The sequence below is a fragment of the Meleagris gallopavo genome, chromosome 2 (genome assembly GCF_905368555.1).
Source record: "Meleagris gallopavo chromosome 2, MGAL_WU_HG_1.1, whole genome shotgun sequence".
NCBI classification, from domain to species: Eukaryota; Metazoa; Chordata; class Aves; order Galliformes; family Phasianidae; genus Meleagris; species Meleagris gallopavo.
This window is the reverse complement of record NC_139405.1, coordinates 103,300,261-103,313,202: the sequence shown is the minus strand read 5'-3', so window position 1 is coordinate 103,313,202 and position 12,942 is coordinate 103,300,261. Positions and strand designations below refer to the sequence as shown.

General features: G+C 45.0%; 1 protein-coding gene across 1 annotated transcript in view; it reads right to left on the bottom strand.

Moving 5' to 3' along the window:
- FKBP1B (FKBP prolyl isomerase 1B) overlaps positions 1 to 7,841 on the bottom strand; it is a 45,197-nt gene extending 37,356 nt beyond the window's left edge. Inside the window, exons 1-2 of the mRNA XM_085218120.1 lie at positions 7,527 to 7,841; positions 5,510 to 5,557 (exon numbers count right to left, since the gene is read on the bottom strand). Coding sequence (XP_085074246.1) covers positions 5,510 to 5,557; positions 7,527 to 7,563 — 85 coding nt within the window. The 5' untranslated portion in view covers positions 7,564 to 7,841. The remainder of the gene's footprint in view (positions 1 to 5,509; positions 5,558 to 7,526) is intronic.
- Between the last annotated feature and the right edge of the window lie 5,101 nt (positions 7,842 to 12,942).

Here is a 12,942-nt window from a genome sequence, read left to right as displayed (position 1 = left end):
GATTTTTCAGAACATGAGACCATGCACAGCCCTGTGCTCACCTGGCACAAAGCACTCCCACAGCAAGCTGGTGTACACCAACCATACAGATACTTAGGTTCATAGACAAGTATATGACACTCTGCAGTGTTATTCTGGATTTACATCAGTCTCTTTGAGAGCATTTTGGCAAACGTCTGGCTATTACTGCATATGCTTTACACTGGGTTGATTTCGATCCAAGAAATACAGGCAGATCTTTTTTCTTTTCGCAAGTGTTATTGCAAAGGAATTGCATTATGTTTGTATCGAGTTAAATGAAGATGCATTTTACATCACAGTAAATCAGGCATGTTCTATAAATCTATGTAGTCTGCTTCTGTTATTAAAAAAGGTATTAAAAAGAAAAGGCTTTCAACTACACAGATGCAAGCATAACACTCACAGCATTGCAGCACTGACAAAGCTGAAGAAACAAAAATAAGTATCACAAAGCAATTTGGTAACACGTGGAAAAAAGAAGATGATCTGAGTCTGTCCCCAGATGGTTAGGAAAAGAACAAGTCATCTTTTGTTCTGCTTCCCAAGACAGAATCCATCTGTAAAGCATATCTGAAATAAATGGAGTAGTATTCTAACACTCGAATAGAGAACAACATAAAATCAATTTCTTAGTATCTAGTGTAATTTTGTGGTCATTGCCTGGACCTAACAAGTCCAAGGAAAACCTTCTTTTATAGAAGTCTGGTTTAGTAATTAATTAAGGATTTAATGTGCCTTGATGGTCTTATTCCACAAAATCTGTTGCAGCACACTACAAATGCTGAACATCCAGTTTCTTCTTTAAGAGGGTAATTGTATTACCACAGAGGTACATGTGGGCTTGGAGGACAATGACGAGGTCATGAATTCACCTTTACTACAAACTACCAGAGAATGTCAGCTCAGGAAGGGGAACGGCTGTTTATGAGGGTGGATAGTGATAGGACAAGGGGGAATGGTTTCAAACTGAGACAGGGGAGGTTTAGGTTAGATAATGAGGAGGAAGTTTTTCACCCAGAGGGTGGTGAGGCACTGGAACAGGTTGCCCAAGGAGGCTGTGGATGCCCCATCCCTGGAGGCATTCAAGGCCAGGCTGGATGTGGCTCTGGGCAGCCTGGTCTGCTGGTTGGTGACCCTGCACACAGCAGGGGGTTGAAACTGGGTGATCATTGTGGTCCTTTTCAACCCAGGCCATTCTGTGATTCTATGATTCTATGAATAATGATAGAAAAGTTGCAGGTGAGGAGCTATGCACACAAATCTTATTTGAGGGCACACCACCAAGAGCAGGAGGGCCAGAAATCACCTTCCCAGGATGAAGGTTTGATGACACTGTCAAAGCACTCAGAAGCTCAGCAAAGATTCTGTCACGTTCAGGGCTGTTTCTCACCAAAAGCCAAAGGCTGCATCATCTTCACCAATCTTTGAGAATTCAGCACTGCTGATTCCTACTCCCAGACTCAACAAATTTAAAAATCACAGGAAAGAAAACTACAGCAAATGGCTCGGCTCTGTTGATACACTCCAGGACTAATGATACCGTAATTTGTTTACTGGCTTTGCTATCACTGCTGCAACATAACCCAAAGACCCAATCAAGATTAGGAGGCCATTACATTAGGCACGGGGATGGAGGCAGTCCATACCCCAAATTACTGGCAATCTATCTCCACAAGGCAGACAAAGTACGGCGATCATTTTGCAGACAAAAAACAGAAGGAGTGAGCAGACTGCCAAAAGCTTTCAGAAGCTTGCTCAAGGAAATCTATGACAAAAGCATGACATAAACCATCGCTGCTGGAAGTGCATTTCGGTGCCAACTCACTGCCATATCCACTAATCTCATTACTTTGCTGTGTCAGGTTGCTTTTCAGACAACGTAGATGCTGGATGATCAGAAAAAGTGGTTAAGTTAATTATATTTCTTAACAAAGATATGGAGATCTGATCATATTCTTGTCACGGAATAAGATCAGGACCAGGTTTCATATTCTCTCTCAGTCTTCCTATCTAATCACCTATTTGTGTACTTAACTAAGGCTGTGCCAAGCTGAAAAATTAGCAGGTGATTTACAGTACCAAGTTAGGCTCTAAGGCGCCTTATGGAAGGGCAATTAGGTACTCCTGAAGGGTAATCCAAAAATCCTGCTCTAATTGAACACAGCCAGGAGTTACTCCTAGGGGAGGAAGAAAAAAAAATATTTGCTTAAATATTAGACGAGATGTTCCTTCTAGTCTCTTCCCTAATGAAGTTGCACCTTACCTCCTGCTGCCACTGGAACTTAGTCTTGTTCATTGAGGCATCACAATGTATTTGTGAGTCAGACCACAATGCCTGCTCCTGGGGTTATGCATCTAATTGGAAAAGGAAAGAGGCAAAGCTGCTGCATATAACAGCCTGATAGCTGAAGCACTGGCAGAAGTGCAAAAACTCACAGTTCTCCCTCATTTGGAGGAGATTCCAGTACTCACTTCCCCCTTCTCAGGGTTGTCAGACTAGAAATCTGGTGAATCTCTACCTTGAAGGTGCACAAATCAAACAATAGAGAAGGTGACCAGCCAGGACTCTGAAGCTCTGCCAAATATGGAGGACAGCAGACTGTGGTCCTCTCTGGACATTTGATGCAAAGCCCTGGGATGCTCAGCCTCTCACCTGCTGCAGATGGATTGTCAGGACAACTCACACAGACAGCTTGCTCCTAAAACCCTTTCTCCCAGATGTGTTTTGGAATCAATCCACAGACCTTTCACTCTTGCAGCAGTAGTCTGCTCCTGCCCATGCTCTCTCTGCCAAAACTCCTCATCCCATGGGGAACGGGCATCTATGGGACTCGAGGGAAGGCAAGATGGGGAAGTAAGGCAAAATAGAACACACAGCCCAGTCCCTTACTTGACTCTCATAGAATCATAGAATGGTTTGGGTTGGAAGGGACCTTTAAGACCATCTCCTTCCAAGCCCCTGATGTAGGCAGGGTTACCTCCCTCTAGACCAGGTTGCTCACAGCCCCATCCAGCCTGGCCTGGAATGCTTCCAGGAAGGGGGCACTTCTCATTGGAAATTCATAACTTAAGCCCCTTCTTGGCCTCCTCCTCCTTGCTGGAAATTCTCAAAACATGAATAACAAGCAAACAGACAATGTTTTTTTCTATGTCTGCTCAAAATAAAATAACCTTTCAGGGAAGCAAGGAACCAACTGCATGCCAAGGAGCTGCATCATTGTAATATGTGCACTGGTATGGGAACAGTGAGGAGCAAAGCAAGAAGATATGTAACCAACCAAGCTGTCAAAATGATGCACCACTGTGTGGGAAAATCAAGGGCTAAAAGAAGTACAAAACGAATCCTATAGACTGCAATACAACTCCTTCAGCTCTCTCACAAGTGCCTGAACCAATTTGACATCCTCTTGCCCATGGCTCCTGTGCCCCTTCACTGCTGTATGTTCTGGATATCTCTTCAGATATCTCTGGAACTTTGCTACCTGCCTGGTAAAACAGGACTGCTATGAGCATGCTGAGGATAAACATGAAGTACCATAGGGCCTAATGAGATCACACAAATAAGACAGATCATTTCAAGATGAATCCCAGACATGTCTGGACATCAGTACAAAGTCACATCACATTCAGATTATTTTAATTATTTTAATTAAAACTTGACATTTAAATTTTGTATTTTCCCACATGGAATCAGAGAATCATGAAGGTTGGAAAAGACAACTAAGATCCCCAAGTCCAACGCCAACCCACCCCATCACGCCCTCAGTGCCACATCCCCAAGGTTCTGGAACATCTCCAGGGATGGTGACCCCACCACCTCCCTGGGCAGCTGTGCCACTGCATCACTGCTCTTCATGAGAACAAATTTGTCCTAACATCCAACATGAACCTCCCCTGACACAACTTGAGGCCATTGCCTCTCATCCTATCTCTACTACATCCAAGAAGAAGCCTAATGTTTTGCAGTCCATTGGAAGGAAACACCTTATACATGATTCACAGGTTCCCTTTAAAAATACTGCTACCAAAGACAGCTTAAACAGCATTGAAGGCGAGACTGTGAGTTTCATCTGACATTATTCTAATCTGGGAATTAGAGAGCACAGCACCAACAGCAACACACATGGAGGAAGCACAGTTTAGGCTGGGGATTGATTTAATGAGTTTTCATAAAGTCTTCTATATCAAAAGCCAGCTTATGGAAGTCTCAACTAAAACATCTGTCTAATGCCATGAGCAGCATGCAGCACCTTGTTCTCTTCCCAGATTCATTGCTTGCACTCCCTCTGAAGTTACCCAGCAGAACTGCACTCTGTGGCTGCCAGAGACCATTGCCACCACCTCTACGCACTGCCACCTCTGCATTCTTTGCCTCTTTCACCTCTGACATTCACATGTGTCTAAATCCAACTGGAGGCGGGAGGTGACAATTTTGTTTCAGGAAAACTTCTGCATTTGGGGGTTGGAACAGAAACGTATCTTTCAGCACCTTCACAAATATAGTTTCACCTATACACTATTCTCAGATCCAAGGTGCAGGGAAACATCTGCAAGAGCTGAGACTGGCATGGGAGATCCATGTGTTCGACTTTCCCACTATTCTAACTCACATTAGAAACCCGACATAAAATTACTCTGAATATATAAGTGTATGCAAGAGCAAACCCTGACTCCTCATATCCTAAGCTGGTATGCTAACTGTGCTCGCTCTGAGGAGAGAGATTATTGAAACTATGTTGAAAAGCTTCTTGAAAATATAAATGTATACATTTATATATATAAATATACATAACTTCATTAATTATATCTAGTGAAAACATCTAGTGATGTTTTACATTCTAAGGAAAAGACCTCACAAAATGGCAGCTCTCAATGTGAACACCACAACTGAGGACTCAGTCTGCAGAAGTCTTTTTTGGACGATTTACATAACTAAATACAAAAGACAACACTGCAAATTGATTTAAAGAACATTTTGCCTCTGTGCAAAGGTGCAGCATAAACAGCTCCATCAGCTAACTCACCACTTAAGATCCACACGTGCCCATAAAGCAGGTGTTAACCAGACCTTGAATTGATCTCTTCAGACTGGAATGAATTCCACTGCCAATACACAGATTCTTTTAAGATATAAACAATCATTAGTTGTCTGTATCAAGATCAGAGACTGGAAAAAATACGAACCTGGCATTTGCACTGCTTCATGCTCGATTTCATTTGCTCGTGGAATGACTTAAAGAATTGGGTCTGCAGATTCATCTGTCAACTTGTCCCCACTAAACACCACTCCTGACAAATTCACTAGCACGCACATCTAGATATTGCAGCCTGAACTACAAGTCGAACATTCAGAAATCCATCACAACACAATTAAATCGATTATGAACAGCAGCACAAAGCAAAAAATCCAACAGCCACGATTGAACTGATCCAACACTCCTGGGCATAACTCAGCTGGCATGGACACAAAAAACAGAACATGCCTTACCTGTGTAGTGCACCACACATGTCTGCCCCTTCTTTGGGAACGTCCGTCCTGTTAAAGTGAAAACAGGTTATTGTATATTTTGTCTTTGACCCCTAGAACTACACAGGTGTGTATTTCAAGAAGAAAATGCCAGTCTGAGATTTGTGTCTTATCAAACCACTGATACAAGGGGCAGGAACTGGTAGGATTTGGGTAGAACGTTCCAGCTTGGCCAAGCTGTTAGATCAAATCATGTTTTACTCACACTAAGTTAACTTTCCCTGTATCTGTGTGTGCATAATATATGCATTTACATTCCCAACATGCAAAAAGACTGTCAAAACTTCGGGGACTGCAACCTGAAAATTCTCAGAATGTTTTTGTCATTATTTTTTCAAATAAAGTCTTAGTTTGGCATTGTAAAAAAAAAATCCATCTGTATTCCCTGGGCAGCTCATTGCAGTGCTTAACAACCCTTTCTGTAAAGAAGTGTTTCCTGATATCCAATCTAAACTTACCCTGGCACAACTTGAGGCCATTTCCCCTCGTCCTGTCACCAGTGAGAAGAGACCAGCCCCGCTCTCACTGTAAGCGCCTTTCAGATATTGGAAGAGAGCAATAAGGTCTCCCCTCAGCCTCCTTTTCCCCAGATTGAACAGCCCCAGCTCCTTCAGTCGCTAATGTTGTAGTATTGAGCTATGATAGAGCAGGAGGTGCTGAATCCTTGTGTGAGCCTGGCAGCTCCCCCTAAAACATTCATCCCAAAAGGAAAAACCTTATTTCCTTAATGAAAAATGGAATTACTGTTTTCACGTTACCTGCTCCAAGTACTGCAGGCTGGGGGAAGATCTGCTGGGCTCATAGAGGTGCTGGCTGCACACTGGCTCAGCTAACCTTAATCTCTAAAGCAGTGCTGGCCAGGGGAGGGCCAGCAAGGGGAGACTCAAGAACTTAGGAAGTATAAATGAGACAAACGATTAATGAACAGCGTTGTCATAAAGCTAGAAAACAGGGATTCAGATAGAAACTAAGGCTTGTTTGTATCTTACTTGGTTCTTTGGCCTTTTTAGTCTGTCTTAACATGAGAGCAAGTTATGCAAAATACTGTGTAAATCAGCTAACAATACAAGTTGTGCATCCAGGACTCGTATGCCCAAACCACCAAGAAAGCAGCAGGGGAACAGGCTATCACAAACAGAGATCTGTATCATGCAAAGGAGAAGATGGTGCTTCCGAGCATCATTGGAACACCCTGAACAGCAGCCTGTGTGCATCTGCAGCCCCTCCAGCTGTAGTGCAACAGTCAACCGAGAGAAATGATCAATATCTCCTTATTTGGGATAGCAGCCGGCTTCCAAAGATGTAAGAGCTCACACGTAGTGCTGCACTTGGAGCCCCACGGTACCCACACGGCGTTCAGATCCCACACCTGTGCGCCCATACAGGGATAAGAGCACGGAATGAGAGGGCAGTTTAAAGGCACACATGGAGGAAGCAGAGAGAACGGGCCGAGAAAGTTACATCGGGACGGACTTCAGCGAATTGCGTCGAGCCGAGGGTGAATGGGGGCTTGAGACGGATGGGGATGGTGGAAGCTTAGGGGCTGCGGTCTCGTAGAAATAATCGTAACAAAAAGCAGAGCTAGGAAACGACAGAGCAGCCTGACCGCGGCTCTGCAAGGCGATGCCGCTCCCAGCCGGGTACCGGCTCCGGAGGAGGGATGGATGCTGCCCCAAATGGCCGCCCGCCCCCAGGAGAGCCGGCAGAGCGCCGGGCAAAGTTTGCGGCGGGGCGGTGCCGGCCTCACGAGCCCCAATTACCGCCAGCGCTCGGCGTCGTGCAGCTGTCGGCGGATGCCAGAAGAAAATCCCCGGCCCCCTCGCCGCCCCCCCACGCCCGCCTCCCGGGACCCGGCGCTCCGGGCACGGCCGCCGCCCGGTGCCAGAGCTCCGCCCGACGGGAGCCCCCCGCAGCCGGGCACCGCCGCCCCCCGCCCCGCAGGTTCTGCCCTCCGCCCGTTCCCCGTTGCGGCACGTACCGTCTCCCGGAGAGATGGTCTCGATCTCCACCCCCATCTCGGCGCTGAGCTCCGCTCGGCAGCCCTGGGCACGGCTGGGTTCGGCGCGGCCGGACCCCCAGTGCAGGCATGCCCCTCCGCGGCCGGCTGACTGGGGCCTCCCCGGCTGCCCGTCAGCCGCCCGCAGCCAATGCAGGGCAGGGGCGGGGAGGCAGGGGAGGGGGGCCGCCCGCCCCCACCCGCAGCTCCCCGGGGGCGCGGAGCTGCTGTGCAGTGCGGTGTGGTGCGGTGCAATGCAATTCTATGCTATGCTGTTCAGCGCGGGGAGGGCAGCGGCACCCCCGCCTTCAGGCACCGCCCTCAGCTTTAAAGAAGAAAATGTGCGTGTGTATTCCGTAGGTGCTCCCGTGATGAGAGATCGCAAGTACATTTGCCTGTGCAAGAGGCTGGAGCTGCTTCTGGCGGATTGGAGAATCGTAGAATTATTAAGGTTGGACAGACCACCAAGGTCATCTGTCCAACCACCGTTCTGGGCCTGGGGCTGCCTGCACTGCCACATCTCCGTTGCTCTTGAACACCTCCAGGGACGGTGGGCCATGACCTCCCTGAGCAGCCCACTCCAATATCTCACCAATTTGAGAAGAAATGTTTCCTAATATCTAAACTAAACCTCCTCTGGTGCAACTTGAGGCCATCACCTCTCATCCTATTGCTGTTACCCAGGAGCAGAGGCCAACCTCCACCTCACAACCTCCTTTCAGGAGTTTTAGAGAGCAGTGAGGTCTCTCCTGAGCCTCCTCTGCTCCAGACTGAACAATCCCAGTTCCCTCAGCTGCTCCCCATAAGACTTCTGCTCCAGACCCCTCACAGCTTTGTTAGATGTACTTGAGATAAATGGAAAACACTATTTCCTGGTAAACTATTGTGTATGTGAACCTTGCAGTTCCCACGGACTCAAAATAAATAGTTCTGTTTGCAGTCCTGTCTGCTCTGAGTAAACAAAGGCCAGGTTGGATGGGGCCCTGGGCATCCTGTGCTGGTGGATGGCAGCCAGCCCATGGCAGAGCATTGGAACCTGATGGGCTTTAAGGTTCCTTCCAACATCTGTCATTCTGTGATTCTAAATATATATTTTAAAATCTTCATTATCACAGATATTGAACAACAGACAGTGTTGTTGTTTCTTATCTTACTGTACTCATCAGTGATATCAAGGTCCTCATAGATACTGGTATTAACAACTGCACAGCAGACGAAGACCTTGGAAGAGAAAGCTGAAGCAAGAAATGACCCATATCTTCAGGAAAGCCTCTGAAATACAAGGGAAAATGGTTTAGGATTGGCGGAGGATTGGAGGACAGGTAAAATAAACAACAGGGCCAAAAGGGAAAGTCTTTGAATGACCAAGAGGATGACTAAAACCAAGTTGGAGGAATAGGAGATTAATGTTTTAAAGAACACTCTTTCAAAGCCATTGCATGACATCCACCTCCTCCTCTGTTGGGAACTCTATGTCTCAAGTATAAAGTCCACTAGTCTCAGCTTTCGAGGCTCTGTAGAGCTCACCTTCTCATGATGCATCTTTCTATCCTGGCAACAAAAATGGCAGCCTGGAAAAGCCTGGAAAAGCTCCTTCCCAAATATGATGATGGAACCACGTGACTCCAACTTCTAAACCTTCCTCAGTGGTCACAAAGTGGTCACAGTCATTGTGAGGTTTTTTCAGAAATCCCAAATCTCAGAGTTTAACAGCAGAATATTTCATTTTCTTTATCTTAAACCCCTGCAGCTTGTCTGTTAGAAACTGCACTTCCACTTCTAGGAAAACAATCAGTTTTTAGAATTTAAGAGTGTTTTAGTTTCATCCGTGGTTTACTTCATTGTGTCTATATTGTAAAATCCCATTCTTCATTGTTCTTAAAATCTACAAAGGATCTACAACTCATGTGTGATAGATTCCATATGCGCACAAAGAGGGCCAAAGCACTGAATTGCACGCAAATAGAAAGCATGAATCCTGCAAGCACACAAATTCATAGATGTCACAAACAGAAGAAACAACAAACAGACAACACACACCAGCATCCTTGGAGAAGATCTCACGGTGCTTTCATGGCAGTCATGGTGTTGTCTTGATCTTCAAGGGTTGAGGTGAAGTCACCCTGGCTATGTGCAGGGAAGAGCTGCAGCTCATCAGGATGCACACCACTAAATGCTAGCCACGTTGGTTTCTAGAGCAAGGAATTTGATAGTTTGTGCTTAGAAATGGAGGCAAATATTCCACGACACCAGGACCTAAGGGAGAGAAGAGATTAATGTAATTTACCACTTCCAAAAAATGTTGGTTTAGATGAATGTCTTGAACTGAACTCACTCTTTCCCAAGCTTCTCTTTCCCCAGTACAACACCCTGACATGGTAGAGCCAGTTCAGAAAAGGGCCCCCAACATGGATAGGGCTGGAGGATGTGGAGGGGACGAGGATCTGGGGTTGTTCTGCATAAGACAAAGCTAGAGAAGGTCCTCTACTGCTGTCTGCAGTTCCCTCATAGGGGTGGAGGTGCATAGCAGAAGGATGAGAGGCAATGGACACAAGTCACAAGGGAAGTTCCAACACAAGGGAACTCTTCACAAGGTGAGTTAGCATACAAAGCTTTGGGGAACCTGACCAAACCTTGGAAATAGCTGGTGCACCAAGCAGTTGCACCATATGGCCTCCAAAGATCCCTTCCATTCAACTGCTTTATGAGCCTGTAAATTTTTTCCCATAGAATGAGGAAGAGAAGGAAGAAGAGCAATGGTAGTGGGGTGAACCGCACAGCGTTAATCTTAGACTGAAGAAATGCAATTACAACTCACAGCTCTGGAACAGGCTGAGTGCATCACTAAATCACTTTGGTTATGTTTGCAATGCATAATACTCCAAACTGGCTAATATGTCTACTGGGCGATGTACAATGGTACGTGTAAAAAGTAGTGGGCATTTCACATGCCGTATAAATCTGACACAGCAGCATCCATCCAGCTAATTAGCACTATGTAGACTGTTGCATGGATGTGCTTCATTGCCTGCCATTTGGAAGCCAGCTTGCTGAACTGAAGTTCTACTCCAAACTGCTCTGAGCCACAGTCCTTCCCCTATATAATGAGGATGATAATTCTGCCTCGTCTGTTTAGATTGCAAACAGTTGAAGAGCAGAGGTCCTGTTTTATAATAAATAAATGTAACGGCTTGGGGCCCAAAGACTAAACCCAGGGTCATGCGGTGTGCTCTCACAGATAAAATTTCTCATAATAACAATATCACAAGCAGACAGCCCAGGGGGATTAACATTTCTCTTTCATCCAATCTTTCATAACAAAAATAAAAAGGGATAAAAAGAAATGTAAGTCTGTCTCTCACACTGAACAAAACAGAACTGGAATCCTATCTATAAACAGTACACCAATTATCCCAGCTCTGTCATTTCCTCGCCATGGAAGCGACAGAGGGATCACTCTGAAAATCTTTGTATTTACAATGCAATACATTTACTGCTATCTCCCAGTAAAACTCTTCTTTCTATAGTTTTGGTATTTATTTTGCATTGTGAGGAAATGTCACTGGCTAGACGTGTTGGAAACAGTTCAAACAACAGGAGAAAACCAAGCAGACCGCAAATATTAGCTACAAGCTCCTGATTAGTCTTCTGATGATTCTGGAAAATGTAACTGAGGAAAAGAAGTTAACTGGGGTTCTCAGTCCTCCAGATAAATGAATCAAGGGAGATGAATAATGGATTCGGAAAATTAAGGCTCTATTTGTTTTCCTTCATTCTGCATGTGAAATTATAACGCTGTTTAATGAGTTTCTAGAACCTCCAGACCAAAGTGATTTGAAGTTATAAAGAAGAGACCCGGAGGCAGAAAGGTAGACCCACCAGGTCTACCATAGACCTGTGTCCAAACAGCACAGATGGACAGCAGCAGGATGTTGGCACTCTTTAATTATTATGCTTGTATTCGATAACACTCACTGACCTATTTGTCTGTATTGGTGGGGAGAAATTGGGAAGTCCTAGGAAGAACTAGCAGGAACTTTTCTAGGGAAGACCAAGCCAAAGGTGATTTGTTACAAGGGTTTCCATATACAGGTGGGAGACAGCTTTGTTCACATCCTTCTGAAAATGTGCTTTCATCATCCGTAAAGCAGAACACTTCTACCAGTGAAGGCAGCAGTGAAGATGTTCACGTTACATTCCATCAGAAGTGTTGTCTTCATGCTCATCCCATACTTGAAGCAGAATTAGATTCTGAGAGAGACCTACTGATCCCTCTCAATCAATATTCTCAACCACTGCTTAACTGCTTGAAAACATACTAGAATCCACTTGACTCAGAAGCAGCCAATTTTGATATACTTTATTAAATTCGCTTTCTAGTGCACTTTTCAAAGTAGATGTTGCCAAGAGTTTGACTTGGTCTGCAGTGTTAATGAACCAGTTTTGATACGGGGTTATATCAGAGTCCTACTGTCCTGGGTCCCATTACAACCATAAATTGCTTTCCCAGTACAGACACATTCTAAGTGGCCTTTACAAATTATCAAGCTAGGACCAGTATATACCTTCTGTTTGCTTCGTTGTGTGCAATGGAAAATATTAATAGATATTTCCTTAAGAATAAATAAGTGTAATGCTTGTGAAAGAAAAAGACTGGCACTGTTTGGAAGCTGAATGCTGACTTACAGATGGAAAGACCTATTAGATCATTCCTTCCTCTCTTTGCCAAGACAGGAATGTTTTCTAAAGAACATTTCATACTCTTCTTCCTACTCTAATTTTAATAACATAAGTGCTGGAGTTTCTATCACTTTCCTTGAGATTCTATTCCACACAAACATTGCTTAAGTTCAGAAATATTCATTTTTGAGAACACCTTGGAAAAGTCGTGGCTGCTTTGTACAGCAAGTACAAGAGACTGGCATATACAGACAGTGGTTTGAGGCAGAGGGGCATTCAGTGCTGGGCGAGGTGTGGCTAGGAAGCATGCAGCTCTAGAAAGTGGCTGTGGGCCACTTTCTCAGTGGGCTGATCATTGATAAGTTTGCTAGCTGTAACAGACATGCACGTAATGCCTACCTGGCATTCATCTGCTCATAACCACATCCTATCTAAGTACATCAGCTAGTCTCATAAAGCAAGAATCACTTGTCTATTTTAGGTACCTTAGAGTGGAATGAATCATGCCTTAAAAAGGTCAATTTCTCACTAATAATTTTTAAATTAGTCAGTAAGCAGAGGGTCAGACTTAGACAACCGTGCTGTTTATGCCAGTAGTTGTGTCAGAAAGGTGAGGCCCAGCTCGTTTGTCCCATGGGAGCTTGGGTTCTACCTTCCTGTAGGCAGCTATATGTGTATACCTCAACTTCAGCGTATTAATTTGGGAGATGAATCCCAT